Source organism: Pseudochaenichthys georgianus, chromosome 3 (assembly GCF_902827115.2).
Source record: "Pseudochaenichthys georgianus chromosome 3, fPseGeo1.2, whole genome shotgun sequence".
In the NCBI taxonomy this organism is placed as follows: domain Eukaryota; kingdom Metazoa; phylum Chordata; class Actinopteri; order Perciformes; family Channichthyidae; genus Pseudochaenichthys; species Pseudochaenichthys georgianus.
In genome coordinates this window covers 34026308-34051311 of record NC_047505.1, presented here as the reverse complement: position 1 = coordinate 34051311, position 25004 = coordinate 34026308, and the positions used below count along the sequence as shown (strand labels likewise).

Sequence of the window (25004 nt, the reverse complement as noted above, 5' to 3'; positions counted from 1 at the left end):
AATATCATTATGCTGATACATTTATTGTATGCCAGTCAACTCATAGCTCATACTGTAAATTAATCAATTGTTTTGTACATTTTGTAATGCCGTTGGTCCTGTATTATGATGAACAATGGGTTGAATTATAGAAAAAATGTCTTCTCTTGAGGCATTAAAATTAGTATCCTTATTGATAAACATTTAAAAAAAATCAAAAACATCCATAGTAGATTGTCTAATTACAGGCTCATGTTAGTCGTACGATATAGGCACATTTAGTTCTTCTTCTGTAATCCACATGGATAACATCAAGCACAAGGTATAATCCTTCCAGATTGGCATTACTTTACAGCGAGAAGACAAACACTGGTTTATTTTATGAATGTGCAGCCGGTTCCTGTGGAGTTCATCTATATATAGGCACGCGCCTGTAGAAACACACCTGACTGATTCAGAAGTCATTGCACGGGAGGAAAGGAGTGGTTTTCTCCTCTTAGCTCGTGACTGCTTTCAAATGTTTTGCAAAGGACCCAGTGGTGCCTTGGTTTTGACACTTCTCCCTTAAGAGGCGCGGCGGTTTGTCTGGGGCCATCACATCATGGTGGGGGAAGGGGCACGGCCATTAAAACAGGATTACTGTATCTCCTCCGACAGCCACTTTAACGAAGGGAAGCTGTGCCTGCAGTGTGTGTTTCATGGAGTCACCCAATGCATCCACTCGCATGCCATGTCTGTCTTTATTCAGGGTGAAGCCAGAGCCTAGAATCAGTAGGCATGCATGCACACAAGTAACTCTTACTGTGGATACCAAGAGTGAGGTAATGCCCTACAATGTGCATTGTTTTAAAATGATATACGATAGAACTAATAGAGTGCCACAGTGACGCGTCCTAAAACCCGGAAGTAAACTCCTTCCGGTTATTTTATAATTTTCTAATCATAAATCTATCGATTAGATTTATGATTCAAAAATTATAAAAGTAGGGTAGACATGTGGATATTATCCGACTGAACAAAACGTGATCCGTCTCTCCAATTGATGTCAATTGATGTCAACCACAGACCTTATTTCGAGCTATTTTCCTAAGTCCTATGGAGAAATTGCATTGGTTTTTGTCGAAGGAACCGGAAGTGGTAAAATGCTAACTTACTTCCGGGTTTTAGGACGCGTCACTGTGTCACTCTATAACCCAAGTTTACATGAATTATTTGATAGACGACTGTATATCCAGATGCATGGTAACAGTTGATGTAATGGGAGTAGGAATAAAATACATAAATACCATCCATGAAAAGCAGGTATTTTTACCACCATGTTAAACATACAGTAAACATGCTATTTTTGTATGCACAGCCTTGCATCAGGTTTACGCAGAAAAACATATTCAAAACATCAAAATACAGGTGAAATTCCAAAACAAAAACCAAAAACAACTACCTTTATTGATGATATGATAAGATTATAAAATGTTGTTTGAGGGATTGTTTTTGAAATAAGGTAATAAAGTACTTTAGTACACTGAGACCCTGATACACCTGGCATAAACGCAGGGGACTGCTCTTAATTCAAACTGCAAACAGCAGCAACAGCCCATCATACCCTCACATCCTCCTTCCTTACCTATCAAAATAAAAACCATAGTCATTCATACTGTATCACTGATTGCAATAAGAAAAGAAAAAAAGCCACATTTTTCTTCCACTTTGATCTCCGGCAGACCAGAAACAGTTTGGTCTTGCAAACCAAAATGACGTGTTTGTGATCACTAGTGATCACTGGCACTGATGTGAGGACGCATCCTAATGCCAGGTGTGATCTGACGTACTAAGAGCGGTCCACCTGTGATCAGATCACAACAGCGTGTTGATGCCAGGTGTAAACAGGGTCTGAGTTCATGATCTCAAGAGGTGTTAAACTGGGTTCAAGTGCAGTTTAATCTCACTTACTGGTGGTACTTTCAGCTAATTCATTTGTAAGGGTTGAGTCGAGAGTTGTGATAAAGGAGATGACGCATGAATAAATAGATGACGCATGAATAAATACTGTTCAAATCAATGACACAGCGAGAGCTTTGGCTTTGATTCGAGTCACAGCGAAGAATGCCAGAAGATGTAACAGGTACGCTCAGGTTATGTCTTTTAGAGCGACGAAAACACAAAGGGAGGCCGCTTTGTCATTCCTTCAACCAAACAAAGCGAGAGAAGGGCGACATCGCTCATTTTAGATGAGAAGGAGATTGCACACCAGATGATTTAATGATGTTCCCAAACACCCGACCTCCTTGATTACAAATCTACTCCCATCCATCCATCCATCCATCATGTTAAAAGAGCAGTGCATTCACAATGTTGTAAATATTTCACTGTATGAGAAATGCAGCTGAAATGCTCAATTGTTGTACTTTGCATTCTATTTATAGGCAATGATGTATGTCCAGTGATAATTAGTTGATCTGCGTTCGAGATGTAATTAGTCATTACATGTAGCATATCCTGTGCTTTTATCGAACAGTAACTCTAGTACATCTGACTGCATTTACCATTGGTGGTGCTACTGTATAATTTTCCTGGGGCAATTATAATGACATCTAAATAATATTTTAAATATATATATTGGTAGATCGTTGTGTATAAAGTGTGCTACCTCAGAGATTTTTAAGTGGTTTATGATTATGCCATATTGCTCCATTTTCTTAGGTGGATTTTTGCAGAATATTTTCTAAATTGATCAATAAATGGGCCTATAACATTTCAGAAACCTTTGAAAAATGTTCCTCACAGTTTCTGAAAATCCAACATTTCTTAACATTTCTTAAAAGTCAAAATCCCAAACGCTAATATGGTACAAAACAAACAGAAACAGGACATACTAATATTTGAGATAGTGAAAACTACTAACTGCTATCTTTGCATTAACAATTGAAATGGTTAATTGGTTATCAAAAGATAGTGAGTATCATTTTGTCGATTCTGTCGAATAGTCGCAGCTCTACAAGACTTCAACTGAAGGCACTGAATAACAAAATATGACTCACTGCATAAAACATTCTTATTATATTTAAAAAAAAACACAGTGGTCTTTAATAGCCACAGCAGTGTAATACGTTTGAGATGATTCATTTATAATAATTAGCCTGATGACCTGTGCTTAAACCGGTCCCTGCTCTTCCTAACGAGTGGGTGTATGTGCTGTAGTGTGTGCCAGATGTCTCCTCTGCTGCGTGTGACACTCCACCACGACATCTCTGCCTGGTGTTCTCAGTCCACCTGCTTAATGATACATAAAGTCAGCGTCTCTTCTCCCGCCCAACACACACACACACACACACACACACACACACACACACACACACACACACACACACACACACACACACACACACACACACACACACACACACACACACACACACACACACACACACACACACACACACACACACACACACACACACACACACACACACACACACACACACACACACACACACACACACACACACACACACACACCACACACACACACACACACACACACACACACACACACACACACAGCAGCTGCCCTTCTGCCCTATGATTTGCCTGTCCACACGTCCACCCTCGCAGCTCTTCAGAAGAACTTACACATTCAGCAACTCCTGTCCCGCCCCCCTCCTCTCCTCCAGTTCCAGCCATGGAGGCCATGATGCGTGACCTCACACAAAGTGACAATGCCGCGCATTAGTTACCTCAGCAGGAGCCCGAGTCCAGGGTGGGCCTGTCATGATAATCAGTACATTTCTCAAAAAGATGCAGAAATACAGTCTTTTTTCTCTTTTACTCTGAGTATCTCTCTGTCTCGCGTACCCTGAAGTAAAACAAGCCTTTTTGCATCAGAGTCATGAAGTCTGATCCTAAAAACACAAGTCCTGACTTCATGACAGCCTTTGAACCCACTGCTGTTCCTCTCCAAAGTTCTTTTTAGAGTATATGCTTAGGTACACACATGTGTCTGTTTTTGTATTCAGTGTTTCTGTCCATTAGCAACTCGCATGTTCTAACTTTGGCAGAACGGTTGTAATCTCCTCTCAGATGGTTTATGCCACTAAAGGGAACAGATTACACAGGGTTTATTGACTCGTGGCTCACCCCCTTACCCCCACCCGCTCCCTGACCATACTGTGGGTGTGTGTTGACGTGTTTCTTGGTGTGTGTGATTGTAGACCTTTGGGTGTCTGTTCCAGTGTGAGTCTGTGTGTTTGTTGTTTCTGGGTTAGCAGACTGGTACATAACGACACAAAAAAAGTTAGAACGTTTAAACTGACACGATTAAACATCAACATGGTAGTCATCATGATTAGGCAGACGGAAAGCAACAACACCAACAGCAGAAAAGCTTCCCAAACACACTGACAATGTTTTTGGGTGCAAATTGTACCATTTAATGGTTGTTTTTCATGTACCAAAATGTAGACTACTCTTAATGTATCAGACACGTTGCTACAGCAAAGTGGTGTCATAGAAACAGTGTGTGTTTACTTCTTCATTTAACCGAAATGTCATGATAAAAATGAAAATGTTGCTAAGTTTAGTTTAACAGGCACGTTAACCAAACTACATTAATGTTTTCTGATATATATATATATATTGATATTGAGGTATATTTGGTGGATAAGGTGCGGAGCCAAACTCTCTGTACCTTCCTGTTACGGATCGGGGGAAGTGACTTTGATGCTGCAGCTGCATCTTCCTGGAGTCACAGTGCAGGTCTGGATTAATGTAAGAGTGAGGCTAACGAAGGGTCTGGTAATTATGGCTGCCTAACGAGCCAGTTGGCGGCAGTGATGGTACAGATTGTCTCCAGTCAGAGACAGACACCAAGCAGCAATGACTTTTAGAGTCTGTGAGTCACACGTTCCCGGCCTCTGGTGACTCCCGACTGTCATGCCGGCTCACAGAGGGCTGACAAGACTGAATCCATCACTGCTGCCCCACAAATAGAGAAGGACACAGCAGAGGGGATCTACTTTTATCTGAAAGAGATCTCAGTTTATTTGCATCCTACTTTGCCTTTGCTCGGCCGATTTATGTCCGAAAACATTCATATTTTCTAATGTCGCGTAATTAAGGCATGTTTCTTAATATGATGTAATATACTGTAGTGTAATATAGATGGTTTGAAACTCTAGAAATGTCTGATAATGTAAGTATTTGGCCACTAAAGCAGCCTTGGTGATTATCCCCTTTTCATTTATATGTGCTCTATTCCTATTAGATTGTAAACAACTTATCTTTAAAATAATGTATAAATACACAGTGTTGCTAACTGCACAGGGATCAGTTATACCTAAAAGTCTAAGCCTAGTAAATTCAAATCAGGTTTTAATCCTGACCATGAGTTAATGTTCGAAATGACGTGATATTAGTGTTCCATCTTCCATGTAGTATTTCATTTAGGTACCAAATGTATTGCTACTGTATGTAGCAATCTCAAACCCTAATAAAACAAAAATATACCAACATGGATATTTTGAGCTGGAAGAAAACCATGCAGTAATTTCTTGTATTGAAAAGTTCCAACCATATCCTCAAGTACTAGTTTCTACCAGCAAGAGAGAGTTTTCTACAACCATTTCAACAAATGGAGCCACACTAATGTCTAATTAAGTCCATTACTACTGACACCTCTTCCTGCATTTGTTTAGATATCTTACCCCTGGTGATATTGGACCATAATCCTTCAAATTCCCAAACAAAATGCATAAAACTAAAGGTGGGTAGGACGTTGTACGAGGTATACTTTTCCCTTCAATCGTGTTTTTTTATCGGAGTTTATAGATTTTTAATCTTTACTGTCTACTTTATATTATCTACTTTTTAATGCTGTTTTTAATCTATTTTGAGATGTTTAATTTATGTGCAATGCCCTGTTTAGTTTTTTATGCTGCTGCAACGCAACCATTTCCAAATTTGGGATCAATAAAGTACCTCTTATCTTAGCTCATCTTATACCGTAGGGAGTGCAGCATTTCAGTGCAGCTACTCTCCACATTTAGCACAATATATCTTCACAGCAGCCCTCTGCCCATACATGGAGTCTTATTGTGCCCTAAGGTTGAGTTTGTGTCTGTTATTCACACTTGACCTGCCTGTTACCCTCCTCTCCACGGGGGTCAGACAGCGCTCGGACATGAGCGTTGTCCCGCCTTGTTTGATACATGTCTATATGCCTAATCTGGTCTTCCCATCTGTCAGCCTGTCTGGCCCGATCACAGTCTTGATCTTGGCGCAGACTTCCAGTCGCATCCTCGTCTGCCCAGGTGGCTTTCAAACAGCTTACAAACCCCAACCAGTAAATAACAAGCTTTAATTTGTTTCCTTGTTTTCTTGTTCCTTCATCAGACTTTTTCAAGGATGTTATTAGCCGACCAACATATTTGTCATCTGTTTCATTATTCTGTTAGGGAGGGTCACTGAGGTTATCTTGATAAAGCAGGATGTGTCATGCACCTCTTGTCACCACTTGTCCCCTGAAGTAGGGGGGGAGCCCGTGAGCAGAATGATGCATGTGCATTGGCTGCCATCACTTCCAGCTGAACAGTCAGGCATTACGAAGCAGGCAGGACGACCTCTGAGCCATACGCTGACAGTGTCCCTCTGTCCTTTGTCCTGTTGCATTATGCTTTTTGTTTTCTGGACCCTTTTTCTTTCACCGTTGGCTTTTTTCTCTGACTTTTATTCTGTTCTACCTTTGAAATAGTGACCCTTTATCTACTGAGTGAATTTAAATGGAAAGAAACCTGATTAACATACTGACGGGGCGAAAGCTCTTTTTAAAAAAAAAGGTCTTGTATATAAATAGCAAAATGAGAAGTCAGTGGAGCTATTTTGGATGCACTGCTGTCACTTGATGAACTGGAAGATATGACCAAAGGAAAATCACCTGGATCTAAAGCCCCCCCCCCATCACAGCTCTGTTTGTTTAGAGGACAGTCAGCTGTAATAAAAGCTGATATAGAAGAAGTAAAAACATAATGTAGCAATCCTCCCTAGAGAGACACTAAAAAGCCACCTGGGTGGAGGAGGTGTGTGTGTGTGTGTGTGTGTGTGTGTGTGTGTGTGTGTGTGTGTGTGTGTGTGTGTGTGTGTGTGTGTGTGTGTGTGTGTGTGCGTGTGCGTGCGTGTGTGTGGACTAGCATTACTATACTTGTGGGGACCTAAATCTGTTTACACAGTCACGTGTGGGGACTCACCTCCCTTATGGGGACAAAATGGAGGTCCCCATAAGGGGAATCATTAATTTTAGGGTGAAGACTTGGTTAGGTTTAGGATTAGGATTAGGGTTAGGGTAAGGGTAAGGGTAAGGGTAAGGGTAAGGGTTAGGGTTAGGCATGTGTTGGTTATGGTTAAGGTTAGGATAAGTCTCCAGGAAATGCATGTAAGTCAATGTAATGTCCCCTGAAGTGATGTATACATGGTATGTGTGTGCGTGCGTGCGTGCGTGTGTGTGTGTGTGTGTGTGTGTGTGTGTGCGTGTGTGTGTGTGTGTGTGTGTGTGTGTGTGTGTGTGTGTGTGTGTGTGTGTGTGTGTGTGTGTGTGTGTGTGTGTGTGACTGTGTGTGAGAGAGTGAGACTGTGGATGCATTTCTGCCTAGGTAAAAGTGTCAGGATGATGATGAGACATACCTGCTTTCGTCCCTCTAGTCCTCACACTGAGCAGAACCAATTGTTCTGCAGAGGGCTCTCCATCTGGAGATCTGTCACACTCCCAGCTCTGAGGGAACAGGAGGGGCCCCTATAGGCCCCCCATCACCTTCCACACCAATGGAGCAGGCTAATTAAACTGGTGTCTACAAGCTTAAAAGACATACGCCACTTTTATAATATTTTTTTAAATACTCTTTATTTAATTTACAATGGTTGACATTTAAACATATATGTTAAATATAACTGGCCCTTCTGTAAGTTGGAGACTGATAAAAGCTAGTGAGTGTAGTAAAGAGTATAGTATAGGAAATATGAACAGTAGCCAGAAAACAGTATTTTGACCAAATAATCATCAAGGTCTTTTTAAATGGAAACCACCTTCATTCGAAAGTTTGCAGTAATATTAATCTGCTGTATAGGATAGATTTGCTCATATTGTAAAATACACCATAATATTTGTTTAATATATTCGATATGATATTTTTAAAACCTCTATCCTCAACACACGTGAGTCTTATTATTTATTCATTTTTATGCAAATTGTCCTCCCATAATGGCAGAATATTGAACATATACAGCATATTTTTTAGCTTTTTTTTAAAGTGTATAGTTTTACAATGATGGAAGAGGTCATGACCTCCACTAAATGTCTAATGTCTGTCCTGAGGGATGAGAAAGGGATTTCATGTCGATGGTCCGTTTAGTGGCTCCTCTGAAGCTTCTAATCCTATGCCACGATCTTCATTAGAAGATGGAGTTTGCACTATTGTTATCTATTTATTAGCTGACGTGGATATTTTTTAATCTGTTGAAGCTTTTTTCGAGCATTTCAGTATTCAAATTCAAAATGGAAATTCAAAGCTACACAAATTGGCAAACTGCAACTGCCGATAAAATGTCTGTAACATGATTAAAACCTTCAAACGGGCTGCTGTATTAAGACTGTTTTGTCAACTGCTGTTTGCAAGGCTTAAGTTGAACTTGTAATAGAGTGGTGCAGGAACGAGTCCTAAAACCCGGAAGTGAGTTTTACCACTACCGGTTCCCTCGTCTCAGAGCCAATGGGATTTCTCCATAGATTTGGGAAAATAGCTGTAAATAAGGTCTGTGGTTGACACAAGTGTAAGAGACGGATCACGTTTTGTTCTATGACATTAAATACATCAGCAGTGACCCCACTGGTGATTTCTGAAGAGTTTACGTGTCTAAAAAACGATGGTTGTTACCGAGTGGCTGAATAGGACTACAGAAGTTGTCGAGGCCGTTGTACGTCATTACGCCGAACACGTAAACACTCCCTCTAAGTTTGTTTTCCCTTGTTCTGCTTGAAAGCAAGTACCTGCGCTCTTTCAAACTGTTCAAACAAACGCTTCAACTTGTACAATTTTTAATGTGTATTTTTGAATATCGATCTTAAGTTGGCGTGACGTTGAAGTCGTGCGACCCTGCTGTAGTTCGTTTATAGCATAACGTTAGCATTTTGCTTCTGGCGATTAGATTTATGATTCGAAAAGTAGGGTAGACATGTGGATATTATCCGGCTGAACAAAACGTGCATTTATCAAACAGGTTCGTTTTCCACAGACCTTATTTCGAGCTATTTTCCAAAATCTTATGGAGAAATCCCATCGCTTTTTTTGTCCATGCGCAGCTTATTTCCGGGTAAATACGTCATCCCTGCACCACTCTAGTATGTGTTTGTAGTGGGTTGAAGGCTGTAGTGCTGTGAAATATAACTTCAAGATCATAATTACATTCATTTTATGTCTGTAATTAATGATATTTTTAGTGTAACAATATTCTAATGGAGGAACATACTTTTACTCTAATACATTATCAGCAGTGAATTAAGTAATGCATATTTTTTCTACAACTAGGTCTGAGCATGCACACACTGCTGGGATGAGGTAATCTTCTCTACTAATGACCTCTAAAATCCAGGGCAGGAGGCAGATTCTCTATTTTAGGCAAAACCTCATAAAATATTCATAAACTTAATGAAGTCACTGCCTAATTTTTCTATTTATTTCTGCGCTGTACACTGTTGTGTGCACCGAAGGGGTCACTTTGGGTACACATTGTGAGGGCATTACAGCCTGTTTGTGAGTTAGTCTTCCTCCAGAGGCAGTGAGAAGTGAAACTAACTTCAGTCTGCACAGACAGACAGGCTGTGTCTAATCCACTGGCCTGCATGGCTCTAACTCAAATCCTGAAGCATCACTGATGATAAATCATTCAGAGGCCAGCAGCAAGTGAGCAATCATGCTTCAGCTCCTTCTGGTGTTCTGTCAAGTTTTAATATTTGTACCGCAATGTTTATACTGCCCTTGGACTTTACAACCCAAAAACTGTGGTTCCGTCTTTCTATTTTCATGCATGGCTCCGATAACACTGCAAGCCTGTGTTGCATAGTGCAATCTACAAAAGAGAAAGACAAATAGAAGTAAATGAAAAAAAGAATGTGCTATCATGTCTTTGTTTGTTTTCCTTGAAATGACACATCAAAATAAGACTATGGGCACGAATATGTTTTCAAATTCAACTTTGCTTTAAAAGTGATTTTGAAATAGCTATTTCAATGGAGTGGTCACCAATGATTTAAAAGTTGACACCTGATTTTGGAAACTTATTTGTGTTAAGTAGCCTTGTTTTGTTTTTAACTTTCACAATAGTTTAAAGAAGGCCCTGACTGTATGAAAGCCAAGCTACAGATTGCCTCGTCCCCTCCTTGAGCCCCACAGATACTCTCTACCTAAGCACTCCTCATTCTTAGAAACAGTATTAAAGCCCACAGAGCTGCATAAGCTGCTGCTGGATGTGTAAATGGAATCTCCTTGTAAAGCAACACTGGGATTACAGCTACAGGGATTCAGTCTTTGTGTCCTGGCTGTTAGTAAATACACACGTGGGAGTGGACATTGTGTACAGGTCACAGTAGAGGACAGGGATTCAGTGGCACTAATTACCACTTACCATTAGGTACCATTAACCTGGGAGCAGTCAGCATTATTCTATGGAACCATACGAAAGTATAAGCATTAAGGTCCTATACCACAAAGTATGTCATGAATGAAAGGCAATAAGATTATCAAATGATGTATACAGTATGTTTTGGAAATGTAAGCATTGCATTTGAAAGGATTTATAGGATTTATAGAACATCGTTGTGTCAGTGGACAAATTAGGAAGCAATTTCTAATGAATGGATGCTCATTAATTAGGACTTGTTTCCTAATTTGACTGTTTATTTGGTCTTAAGTGCCAACATCAGAGTGTGACTTAATGGACTTCAAACAGCTGCTGCCAGACGTAAACAGTGTCTGGATCTGCTATCTTTGTAGCGTTGCTGTTGCTTCTTGTGATTGACTGCACCTGTTTTATCTTGTGCCTTTAACCAGTCCTCTCCATGACTAGAGAGACACGCTGCCAGTCAGTTTTATCTCCACAAAAGGTTGTCCATCTTCTCTTGAAGCAGCTTCATGCAGCTGTGAGTGCACTTCTGGCTATAGGGCCGCAACTCTATTGAGTGATTAATGGTTTTCTCTATCAAATGTCCATCAATTGTAAAGACGTCCAACACCGTTTCCCAAAACTCAAAAACCCAAAGATAATCGATTTGTATAAATATAGCCACATTTAAGATGGCAGCACCACACTTTTGGAACATTTGCTTGTAAAATGGTCCAAAAGATGAATCAAGTATGTTTTCCCCCTTTTGCAACCGTGCATGCAAGAAGCAAATCAGCTTCACTGTGGCTTCATAATGGAAGACAAGTAGAAGCTCCTTACTCGCCATCTGCAAGCTACCCGCTGACATTCAGCCCAATTATTCACACATGCTGGAATGCAACTCCAGCCAACAGGAGAGGATGTCCTTTAAAAAGTAAAGGCAGCAAGAGGGAAGTTATGTCACTAAGATCCTCCAGGCATCCCTCAGATACGCTGCAGTGCCTGCTGGCAGAGTGGATTGTTCTTCTGAGAAGGCTTGATCATTGAATCATGTGGTATTTAATGGATGTGGTTACGTCAAGTTGTTGAGCCCACAAGCTATTCATCATCAGAAACATTCAAGAGTTTAAGACATACGCAGACTTCCCAATCAACTATCAATTAAAGCCTCAACTGAAATGTCACAGTATCAATGTAAGGTTACAATTTAATGCTTCAAGGGGAATTTAGGTGACACTTTTAGGTGACATTTACATGCACACAGTTACTAGGGGAAATATCTGGCCCTTTAGCAGCTAAATACTTACCGTGCTCACCAGCTAAAAGCAGCTGCAGACAGTTTCCTGCTGCAGCTAGAACCAACACTGATGCAGCTTTAAATGCCCTGATTACCGTCCACTTCCTGTCCTAACATGATTTCAGTAAGGGATTGGGTAAAGATTAAGAGAAACCTAGTAAACACAGCTATAGTTCTGCAAAGACAAATTGTTGGGGTTTTCACAATACTGCATGTGTGTGACTTTGAACAGGGGCAAATATGCTTGTCTTCAATTACTTTGTTGACCAAAACTTCTGCGTGATTACTAATGTCGGGTTTTATTTTCTTCCCAGGGTGACTCCGCAAGATGAAGACACATCCCCCTCAGGTGCTCCCGGGTGTTCAGATGGGCCTACAGGTGCTAGCGGGGGTGCTATGGCCATCTCCACCCTCTCGTTGCCCATGAGCCAGGGCAAACCTTCCCTGCGTCGCATCAAAGGCCGCATTCACCGCAGCAAGAGCCTGGACAGCATGGATCTGCTCGACTCCAATGTAAGGCCCACTGATCACATGATCACACCAACATGTACACACATAGATGGACAGGGTGAACAGGCTGCCAACAATGATTATGAATTAGTATGCTGATTTTTTGATCAATCCTCTAAACAATTGTTTGATTCTCATAAACAATTCAAGTCGAAAGTAATTATTATTTTTTGTTTGTGTTGAACATATAAAATAACAAGAAATCCAAAAACATATGTTCTGCTTATGGGTGAATTCAGATTTAACATTTACACAAGCAGCAGCGCTAATACACACACACAAACACACAGGCGTGACCTTTGGTTATGCAATATTTCTTTGATTTTCAGATGAGCACAGTTGAACACATTCCATATGTTTCTCTCTATGACTGGTTTATTCTCATGAAAAGTATTAATCTGATAAATGACTGGGTAAGCTGCTTGGACCTTAAAACCCTTCCTAACTCTGGAATTGTCCAGTGAGCTGAGAACTGCGTTTGGCCCTCTCTTTCCTCCGCTCAACTCATGCGTACTTGTGCGTGTGTGCTTCTGTGAGTACCTGTGTGTGTGTGTGTGTGTGTGTGTGTGTGTGTGTGTGTGTGTGTGTGTGTGTGTGTGTGTGTGTATGTGTGTGTGTGTGTGTGTGTGTGTGTGTGTGTGTGTGTGTGTGTGTGTGTGTGTGTAGGGGTGTGTGTGTGTGTGTGTGTGTGTGTGTGTGTGTGTGTGTGTGTGTGTGTGTGTGTGTGTGTGTGTGTGTGTGTGTGTGTGTGTGTGTGAGAGAAAGTGATGTGGCTTTTGGGAAAGCAACCAACGGTTTATGATGTAAGAGCATGCCAACCTGCTACTAATGCATGCTTGGTAAGGCTGTTTTTGTTGTGGCATGGGACCACAGTGGACACACAGATACAGATACATATCTCTCCTGAACATCACTATTCAATGTCTCTCTATCTCTCTCTTTCTCTGTCCTCACTTTTACTTTCTTTGTCTCCACTCTCTGTAGATGTCTCCTTTAATAAATGTCCACATTGTGATCTTTCCTCGTCTGCCCCCTGTCCTTCTTCTCCCTGTTGACTGTGTGTGTGTGTGTGTGTGTGTGTGTGTGTGTGTGTGTGTGTGTGTGTGTGTGTGTGTGTGTGTGTGTGTGTGTGTGTGTGTGTGTGTGTGTGTGAGTGAGAGAGAGAGAGAGAGAGAACTCATCATGGGGTGTTATGGCTGGCCCTAATTGTGCTTTTGTGAGGAGTCATTATTCTTCTCCAGGAGTGTGACTCGTTAGTAATATAGTTCACACAAGGTAACCCAAAATTGGTGACGGATGGAGGGTTGAATGAAGTTGCAGGGTGGTATGACACAGCAGAGAGATATCCATTCAGAACACAACACACAGACACAGACACTCACACTCACACACACACACACTCACACACACACACACACACACACACACACACACACACACACACACACACACACACACACACACACACACACACACGCACGCACGCACGCACGCACACACACAGGTTGATCGAGTCTTGTCACTTTAATGACTGCTGGGATGGAGTTTCCTGCTACTTTCTCATTTTGAAACGGAGGCGAAAGTATTTAATTGATTTTTAGAAATATCCATGAGTGCTCTGGTCGACAATTATTGGCAGTGAGTTTCTGGCCTGAATCCAAGCTGTTGTTTTTTTACTTTTCAGACATGGTTGAAGTAATTAAGATCAAGTGGTTGTACTGGAGCTGTAGAGGCATGAAGGTTAGAAGTGACTTTACTGTTTTGTCATTCACGAAAACAAGACCTTATATCAGTGGTGGTGGTGTACTTTGAGTTGAGTGGGAGATGTGTTTATTAACCCTGCAAATGCTGTAAAAGGGGCTGAAACATTTATGGAAAATATCTAATACAATGTTGTGATTTCTGTTAGGTTTCATTTCTGTAAATTCAATTCAGACCTGTAGCTGCCGCTGCGGTCTACATTCTTCGGTAGGTAGAGGAAGGAAACAAGCCTGTTCACAATGTATTCAAACATGAATCTGTTGGGAACATTAAACAAGACCTTCATTAACATTATTAGTAATACGTTTGCTTTTCTGACTAACATGAACTTAATATGATAAAGTTCATTTTATAACCGATACAATGATCACTAGTGAAATTAACCACCAATAACTAACACTTGGTCCTACAACTTGTGAAGACCCGTTGATCATGTAAGTTAAAATACAATTGCAGCTGTTTTGCTCTTTTGCATAGCACATTACTTGTGTTGCCATTGGTAAAAACAAGGTGTGTTTTGCATTACAGACATTTATCTCACAGTTTTTTAGGCTGTTATTTGCTCAGGTACCGAAGCCTTACGTTTCCTAATCTGCAAATTACATTAAAAACCCTAGTGTGCATTCAGCTGTATTTCAGACATCACTGTAAAGATTTAAAAAAATAGTCATAGTGATGCTTCCCAGTTCTATCTTTAAAGACAATGCTTCAACAAGGATAGTCTTCGAACGCAGCCTAAAGAGAACCTGTGGAGTAAATGTCCACTCACAGTAATCTCAGTGCACTGCATACCCGTCATGTTATAGGCTTTATAATATTCAGCTGAGGTAAAAGTTTGCATATAACCAAGCTCGCCTCCTTTCCTCCATTATGAATATCGAGGATGCACTAAAAAAAGGCCTCGGCATCCATTTCATCCCACTGAGCTCTCACTCTATGCAACATGATGGGATGCATGAAGCATGTTACGCAAAATACATTAGCCTTCCTCTTACAATTCTGTGGACCATCATAAGATGTACATGAGTTTAAGTCTGAAGCATGAATAATAGATGGGAGAAATAATCTACATCATAATGTAGTGTTTTCTTTCTTTCACTTGCAGCTATTTTTGTGTGAGGAAAAAAACAACCCTGTGAAGTCCGTGGAGAAGAGAATCTGAAATCTGTGGAACTCACCTGGGATTTCAGCTGTTATTTATTCAATACAAAGCGATGGCTCCTGTCTGTCTTCCAATGCAAAGAAGCTGCCAATGTTTACTTCACTGTGGGGGATTGATTCCTTACACTCATGTCAATGGGTAGATGTGTGTGTATGGGTGTGTATGTGTGTCGCTGTATTGTGTGAGCTGATAGTCTTTAGTCCTTGAAAGTACACACTGTTTTGGAGAAATCCATGAGGTGCCACTCTGGTTTGATTCCCGATAAATCCTGCTGCACTGTGGCTTTAATATTCCAATTAGGCTGTTAAAAAAAGTCGAAGAAGGGTCAGTACCTTTAAAGACCTGGTTTATTTTTCCGAAAATCTATCAGATGAGCATGGTCTGATCTGCAACCTGTATGATTAGGTTTGGTTAAACACAGTAAAGTGAATCCTGTGTACATTTTTGCAAATGTAAAGCATTTAACCAATAATACACTTTCCATTCAAAAACCTTTTTAACAACTTTCATGATCTATACGGCACACAATTAGGAGTTATTTAGGGTTACGAAAACATATCAAGTAAACACCACAATACTTTAATTTAGAATTGCAGAGTAATCATAGTGTTAAAGTATTACATACAGAAGAAAACCTGCACCTCTTGCAGCTTCATTAGAGGATATTAATTAGATCGGACTAACGTTTGTTACACATCTAATAATTAAAACTGTCTTTAACAGTAAATCAAGTTACCCGAATTTCCCTTCAAAGGACTTCAGTCTGACTGGTTTTATATCCAATAATCTGCATACCTGATCTCCATGATGGAGTGGTGTGTGGTTCACTGCAGCTGACGTTAACCCCACTGCTGGAAACAGCTGCTCAGCTGGACAGAGTTCTCGCCCCAGTTTAGTCCGGTCATATTAGCAGATCACGCATGTTGGATGCTATTTTGGCACATTTCCCATATTTTAGCATAAGTATGTACACAGGTGGGTTCATAACAGGCTACTCGAATACACCATGTACAGTAAGCATTTAGCAGAACTGTTTTACAGCATGCTACATGTTTATAGCATGTATAGTGAAATGATTTCTGTTCAGTGAATCTTATAGTGAAATACCAAATATTTATAAATCTGTTGTAGAAAAACAGCAGCCAATTATTTTATTCATTTGAAAGGCATCTGTCGTGCCCTTTTTTCCAGACTTTTTGAGTGTAGTGTTATACACTTCATCATGTACTCTGCTGAAGCTGCTGGGTACAGACTAAATAAGGAAAACACTCAGACAGCGACTGACAGAGAGAGCAGAAAGGAGAGATTACAGAGCAGGAGTGATGAATGCGAGGGAGGAGTGGAGGTTATGACACGGATGGCGCTATGAGAGATGAGAGAATGGTTTGACAACAGGGTGCAGGATGTTCCCATAAGATGAATATATTTCCCCCGGATAGACAGGAGACACCTTATAGCTCATTCATCTCAGCCCTTGTTTTCAAGGCACAACAGGGCAAAATTGCATTTCACATACAAGTCATTTATCTTACCTGAGTTGAAACATGCCACTGAAAAGCGTCTGTTGTTACATGTGCCTGCTATGGGCCTCTACTGTGCATGTGTGTGTCTTGCATGGGGAATGGTGTGACAGTAACAGTGGTATTTTCTGAACAAATTAAAGTAGCGCTTAGCTTCTGGGATCATCATACTCTTCGTCATTATGGAAATTAAATACAGACATCAGACAAAAGTAGCTGAATGTGTACGTTTGTAATTAATGTGGCCACCAGCTTATTTGGAGGATAATAAGGCTTTCATTTACAAACCATGAAAAATGAAAGATACTGGATGAAGAAGATAGTTACCCATTTGAATTCCTTTGAAGTCACATTAGGTCGTTTGATATAGTCAGACATAGTCGGTTTGAATATTCTTGTTTCTGTTTCCTCTAAGGCTCACCCTTTAAAGCAGGCAGGTGTCTTGGCTGCAGAGTATTAATGTGTACTGCACTAACAGACACATTAGAGAGGCATGTGCTATTTCATACAGTATGTATGCTTTGTTAAATATGAATTGAATATTCATGTTTTCACATCACTTCATTCTCACTGACACTTCTCTCTTTTTCTCACTCTAGGTTTTTATGTGTGTTATGGTATTTGGTGTTACAAATCTGCACATATGCTATATATGATGTTATAAAGAAGGAGACATTTGGTTTGTCTCAGCATAATACATTATAAGATTATGCAACATTTAAAAAGATTGGTAACTTTTTATGTTAACCCAACAGCTGTCCCTAAGAACAGTTTGAAAGTACTTATTTATCACTTGGATATTTCGATGTTATACTACTATTATGTGTCCAACACATCTTTTACTTTTCAAGCCGCTACATTTATTTTGACAGCTATAACTACTATATGCTTTGCTCCCAAACTTAGTGTATAATCCATTTAAATATAATGCATTGTTACAGATAAACTACATTGATATCATCAGATAAACTGTTCAAACTAGCTTCACGATTTAAATATCGTAGTTTTTAATCCTCCACTGACTTAATTATCTAATATAATAACGATGATAATTAGCTGCATGTTTATACATCCAGTATCTGCTGCTTTTGTTGTGCATTTATGTATTCTGTTGTGTTATATTTTATTGGATTGTAATATATTATACTGAAGTGCTTGTTGAAGCATTGTATTGATAGTTTAAGACCACTACTTGTCATAACTTGCTCAGGGACTGAGGATAAAAATAGCTCATTAGTGAATGACTCTGGCATGATAACATAGAGGTGGAAACACAAATGTTGATTAATGTGTATTGATAAAAACCATAGGTAAAAACATAAACAATTATTACATACAAAATAATGTTAGAAGTAGCTAAATATAGTAAAGGTGTTGGTTTTCACTCACGTTTACTCTCTGTGTACTTCTCACTTTTCAGTTTTTGTTGCTTTTCCAGCATTTATATTAATTGATCGCTTGTACAGGTTCATGCCTGCTATCTGTAACATCCGATGAAGCCACTCATTAATTGCATTCAACATTAATAAGCAGCAAATCCATAGGCTGTAGCTCTCGGGTTCCCTATGGCTTTGATTTTGATCCCAGTGATTCATTAGCTGTTTAAAGACACGCAGTCCTCTGCATAATGACACGCGCCCTGCCCCTCACGTTAGCTCATCCCGCGGCCCATCGTAATGTCAGGCAGGAAGGGCCGGCAGGATCAATGTTGGCTCTATAGATGAAGCAATGATCTATGACACCCACAGCAACAGCATGCAAGTGAGAAAGCCTTATTTTACACAGCGTCATATGGAACCGTTCACATGAGATTGAATTATATAAATCAATCACTCTCGGTGGGGAGTGCGTATGTGCTTGTGTGTGTGTGTGTGTGTGTGTGTGTGTGTGTGTGTGTGTGTGTGTGTGTGTGTGTGTGTGTGTGTGTGTGTGTGTGTGTGTGTGTGTGTGTGTGTGTGTGTGTGTGTGTGTGTGTGTGTGTGTGTGTGTGTGTGTGTGGTCAATCTTAGCAGAGGAGATGCCTGGCTGCATACATTGCAGGAAGTGTGTCTTCATATGTCCGGTGGTCTTATCTTAAACGGCGACAGAGAGGAGGCATGGAGGAATTACTGGAGGGCGCGGGATAGCATGAGAGAGATGGGAAGATGGATAGAAGGACAGGAGCAGCGTTGTTATGCTCACACGGCCACACGCTCAGCCCCGCCCTGTTCTATAGTATTGATTTAACGTGCTAAAGCTGGTGACCTATTGTTTTCACCTTCATGCTCTTTTTTCTTCATGTTTGTTTACAGTGTATTAATAAAAATGTTTTTCTCACCACCACGTAGGTAGTTGTCAATATTGAATAAATAACATTAAGCACTTTACCCGTCTTGCGATGTTTGCTTAACAAAGCAGTGGAATTAAGTTCATTGATCCAATCAGGCCAGCTGACAGCGCAGTGGCTCATATCTACAGTGATTTCTCTTCATAGTTCATATACAATGCTATTCTTCTGATGCGCTCACTATACTTGTGCCAGAAAAGCATTTAGTGCGGTTGTATCCTCATGCAAATCTATTTTTAGACATGTATTAGTCACTTTTAACCCTCGCTGCTGACAGTGTTTCCTCAGTGGTTTTTTGTGCTTTGATGTCATTTTAGCTCCATCCCTGTTTTGGTCCCAGCTCCATTTCTAGTGCAGGTCTCAGTGCTGAAATGTATTTGCTCTGAATAATTTAACACACTTAAAGGCAATTACAACACCTTGTAGTGTGGAGTGTTTTCAATTGTAATTTATTTATTTGTCCGGCTGTGATACCTGCACTGTGACGTAAACCCTTACAGTAGATTGGATCATTTACATAATGTAGATTGGGTTCATTTATTAGCGATGATCTTCACCACGTGTCGGAAGCAGCGGCAGCAGCATCGTCTAACGAGATGGGATGGATTCTCAGCAGCTCACAATTTAGGTCTTCTCCTCTGTTTCCATGGCAACACAATTACTGTGTCCTGGGTGTGGGAGGTTAGGGTGATAACACACAGAGGTTAAAGTCATGTGAATGGTGGGCAGATGTTATGTCGAGGGTGCACAGAGAAAAAAAACTGGTTGTAGAGGTTGGTTATATGCCAAAGGGTTTTTTATTTATTTCAGCGAATTTGTCAAAAATTTAATTGCAAGATTTTACCATTGGTGCTTTTTTTTTTATTATCATAGAATCTGTTTTAAGCCACTATATCATTGTTCACAAATCACTGATGTATGTTATTGTATATATTCAACATTATTAATGACGTTATTGTTATTATATTCAATGACTCACGGTACACTATGAAAGCCCATTCAATGACTTATATCAGTGGAGAAAGGGAAGTGTAAAAGAAAGCAGTACACGCTGTAGGCATGCAGTTCATTTAAAAAAGCAACATTAAATTCACATTGTGAAAAAGCAGCATCTTTGTACTTTAGCCATGGGCTGCAATTGGCGATCAAAGAAGTAGTCAAACAACAAACACCCGAGAAAATAATATTTTCATTAATTGCTAAAAAGTATATAGGCCTACAGAAAGATAAAAGAAATGCAACCCAAGGTCTGAATACAAGATGGTCAAGTTGTTTTTCACATCGTCTTATCCTTCTTCACTCTGCTTCTCTTGTTGATGAAAAGGACTTTATTTCCTTCCCCTTAACTCAAGTGTATTTCAGAAATTAGTGTCTCTAATATTTAGCTTTTTGTCTTCCGCAGTTCATGAAGTGTTTAGTCTTTGGTATAAGAGATTAACAAGTGCTATACAGGTGCTATAATAAATAAACGTATTAAGTATTTATGTTGACAATTGAAGCTGCGGTTTGATATGTACATATGTTTCCTGTCGTAATGATATATAAATGAAATCTCTTCTCCCACTGATAGCTTTGACTTATTTTGGCTCACTCACATCGACAAAAAAGAAAAACACAACACACATCTAGTTTAAAAACAAAAAACAATGATAGAAAAAACAACATCACAATGTGATCTTAATTACATCAAATTCAATATATTCATTATTGTCTTTGTTTAAGTACTTTATTTATGACCTAAAGTCCCGTCTGGGTCAGATCTGAATCCTAAACTGTGACCATACAAACAGAATATAACCCCTAACTCATCTGATGTCTTCCTCACATCAGTTACAGACTAAAGCTTCACCTCTGTCCCTGTGCTTTGTTTTATTGGCGGTGTGTGTTGCTCTCTTTAACAATCTCAGTCTCCTCAGTGCTGCAGCTGTACAGAAATATCTCTCGCTCTAACCTTTCCCTTTATGCATGTACCTCCAGGGGCTCTCATTTCAGGTTTGACTTTTATTTTCCCTCTCAACTAAATGGACCACCAGAAATGTGAAACTTTGTAAAGTGAGACGTCCCCGGGGAGGCAATGATGCCAACCTGCAACCTGGCTGTTAGGCGTTGGCTGCAGAGAGGAGTCAAGGAAATGATTGAAGTAATTTCAAGTAAAACTACAGGAAATGGATGAATCAGAGTCGACGTGTGCTTGGAGATATGTGTGTGCCTTTCTGTCTGTACTGTGTGTGTGTGTGTGTGTGTGTGTGTGTGTGTGTGTGTGTGTGTGTGTGTGTGTGTGTGTGTGTGTGTGTGTGCGCATGTGTGTGTGTGTGTGTGTGTGTGTGTGTGTGTGTGTGTGTGTGTGTGTGTGTGTGTGTGTGTGTGTGTGTGTGTGTCGCTGTGTGTGTGCCTCAGGAGGACTGCTTGCTCAGGGACAGGGGGCTCTCAGGATGGATTGGTAAGGAGCCAGGGGCAGCGCTGTGCACCATTAGGATCAAGGTTGCTATTTCAGGATGCTACCTGCTGAGGGATGTACTCTGCTCACAGTTTTGATGGCCCCTCCGCACCCCTCCGTTACAAAAGGCAGAGGTGGCCTGTGCTGCTGGGACCTGTTTACAAGTTATTTTAGTTCAGATATTAGAATGACTTATATAAGTAACTGTTTGTATAATGTCGAAATAGTTTGAAACAGTAACTTCATGAGTGATCTCCAGCAAGGCTGTCTACGACACTGACATGCACTTTTTATATTTGTATCCAAAATAAAAACAGAACAGAGAGTTGACCTACATTACATACATCAATTATTAGAATATATTTTATTTTTAACTTCATTCTTAGTCACGCAAATACAAAACAGATAATAATAATAGACTTGCTTTAAAGCTAAAAATAGCATCACACAGTATTTAAATGAGGCGTGTGTGTGTGTGTGTGTGTGTGTGTGTGTGTGTGTGTGTGTGTGTGTGTGTGTGTGTGTGTGTGTGTGTGTGTGTGTGCTTCTGTGTGTGCTTCTGTGAGTACCTGTGTACCTGTCATTACTATACTTGTGGGGACCTAAATCTGTTTACACAGTCACGTGTGGTGACTCACCTCCCTTATGGGGACACAATGGGAATAATTAATTTTAGGGTGAAGACTTGGTTAGGTTAAGGTTGGTTATGGTTAAGGTTAGGATACGTTTCCAGGAAGTGCATGTAAGTCAGTGTAATGTCCCCTGAAGTGATATATACATGGTGTGTGTGTGTGTGTGTGTGTGTGTGTGTGTGTGTGTGTGTGTGTGTGTGTGTGTGTGTGTGTGTGTGTGTGTGTGTGTGTGTGTGTGTGTGTGTGTGTGTGTGTGTGTGTGTGTGGAATATGAGTCAGCATTCTTAGCTCATTGACATCCACAGCACAGAGACACGGAGTGACCTCTGGGGTCTTTGGGGTTAAAGCTGCTATGTGTGTTTAAGCATGCATGAAACTGTTTGAATAATGCTCATCAACCTTTTAAATCTATAAAAACATACATTTATGTTTTATTTCTTGTAAATTACAAACATTACGTTGATATATATTGTTCATCCAAGGACTAACCGTACTTTTGGACTGCAGAGTTTGGATAATGTTTTGACATTCACAACTAATAGTTATATACAGCTATGTGTCTATGATTTGGACACATCAAACAGAGTACATTGTGTTCCTTTAAGTATCTTAATTTAGTTATTATCCAATCATTTTTCAACAAACAAAAAGGAGCCCTATCAGTATCTATCTGTCAGCCCTTCCTTGTTTTTGTTTACTGCTATAGGAAGCAACAGAAGAACTCCAGTGTTTACTCTTTCTCTAACACTACTGTGCAGTACACTGGTGTGGCCACTCATAGCGCTCTTGCAGCACTGCGAGGTTGTAAAGAGACCTGAAGCTCTTCTGTATTCAACCTGCTGGTCGATGAGAGCTTTTGTCCTGCAGAGGGCAGAGTTTCACCACTAACCGTCTTAACGCAGCCTTTGAGAGGACCACTGACCTCCTTAGCTCTGGTCTCCATTTTAACTGTCTGAATGAGGCAGGATGCCTTAGCTCTTCTGCATACAGTAAGCACACGTCTTTGCACACTTATCATTTGTCTAACATGGAAACCCCAATCAGCTTGTGTAGGAATGCTCAGAGGGGAAAGAGAGTGTGTGGTAGAGGAGTAAACTGAGCTTTTCATGTCATAGCAGGTGGTCTCTTCCTTTTTGATTTGCAAATTGTTATCTGTAGGTGGTAAAAAAATAAAAAAATAATTTCATATGTGGGCTAATTCTCTATATTTTGACTACAGTAAAACTTGTGACAGTTCGTCTACAGATGCTTGTATTGAAGCTATCTCTGTGACTTCATGGGCCAAGCAGGTGCCAGACAATGTAATTAGCTGGAATCAAAATTCCAGAAAGGTCCACTGGGGATCTCAGTGCCATGCAGAGTGGCAGCTGAGGGCAGCAACAGAGAAGCGGGCACAGATTAATATGCAATTTAGCATTATCTGCCTGTAAAACTATCTTAACATGATGTATTATCTCGTGGCTATTGTAAGGGAGATAAAAAGTCAGTTTTTAGCATCAACATTGACAGCAGCTTTTTTCCAGCAAGACCCCTTGAAATTAAAGTACAAAGACATGTTATCCCGAGGTGCAGCCGAAGAAGATTACAAGCACAAGATGTTCTGATGTTTTGTTCTTGTTGATGGAACAGAAAAGGGAGATATGAACTCCCCGGCACGTCTGTTCTTATTTATGAGGTGGTGTCGAGTCTTAGCTGGAGATATTTCATTAAGAAATAGAGAGGGGGCAGAGAGGAGAGCAGCGGGGGATGACTGATCAGTCAGGTGATAGGGATTTTGTCATGCATGGGTCATCGCCTTTTCATGGAGCCGGCCAGAAAGCTCTAAGACTCGGACAAACAACAATGCTCCACTCCTTTCCTTTCAGTTGTATTCCTTAAGTCTTTCTGTTGCCGCTTTAGACAAACTGAGTGTAGTCTGCCTGCTGCCACCCTAAGCTGGCAGTTCTGTGGGCCTGCAAAGAACAAAGGTCTTTTATTTTTTGACCACCATAGAGGAGTCCTGTCCAGTGAATCACCCTCAGACAATATATGTTTCTGGCTGGTTTTCAGTGGAAGCTCCCTCAGAGCCTCAGTGACGTTGCCAGCAGATTAACTGTCCTCATATCCCTGCTTCCCCGGTTATACTCCTGCTTGTTTTCTTTTAATAACGCTGGCTGGCCTCCTTAGTCCTGAAGCAGGCTGGCAGACAGACAGGCAGACGGGGGGAGCCAGGCAGGTGGGCAGCAATTACAGGTAGAGATGTTGTGGTGGGAGACTCATGGGAGGGAGAGGGAGACATGCGGAGCGGGTGCTGGAAAAGGTCGAAGGGGAAGCTGCAGCACTACAGTCAGTCTGTGCAGTCACAGCCAGCGTGACAGCTCAGTGACATTGTCGTTTTTGATCGTCTCTCTCGGTGTGAGGAGCTGCATTCGTGTCATGAGACTGGCAGGCAGACACACATTCCTGCAATAGGACACACACACACACACACACACACACACACACACACACACACACACACACACACACACACACACACACACACACACACACACACACACACACACACACACACACACACACACACACACACACACATGTTAAGAGTTAGGTTGACCCCGCTTTGTAGATCAGCTGACAAACGATTTGTTTTGTCTTGTTGCACTGAGATTTATTTTGTGGACCAGAACTGTTTTAATGCTTCTATGCTATATTTACAATAAAAGTAAATCTTTGTTAGATACAATATTTAAAATGGTG

General features: G+C 40.6%; 1 protein-coding gene across 9 annotated transcripts in view; it reads left to right on the top strand.

The window, feature by feature from the left end:
- tjp1a (tight junction protein 1a) overlaps positions 1–25004 on the top strand; it is a 97088-nt gene that overhangs the window by 2226 nt on the left and 69858 nt on the right. For all 9 annotated transcript variants that reach the window (XM_034110725.2, XM_034110719.2, XM_034110659.2 and 6 more), the window contains exon 2: positions 12232–12430. In XM_034110725.2, coding sequence (XP_033966616.1) covers positions 12232–12430 — 199 coding nt within the window. The remainder of the gene's footprint in view (positions 1–12231; positions 12431–25004) is intronic.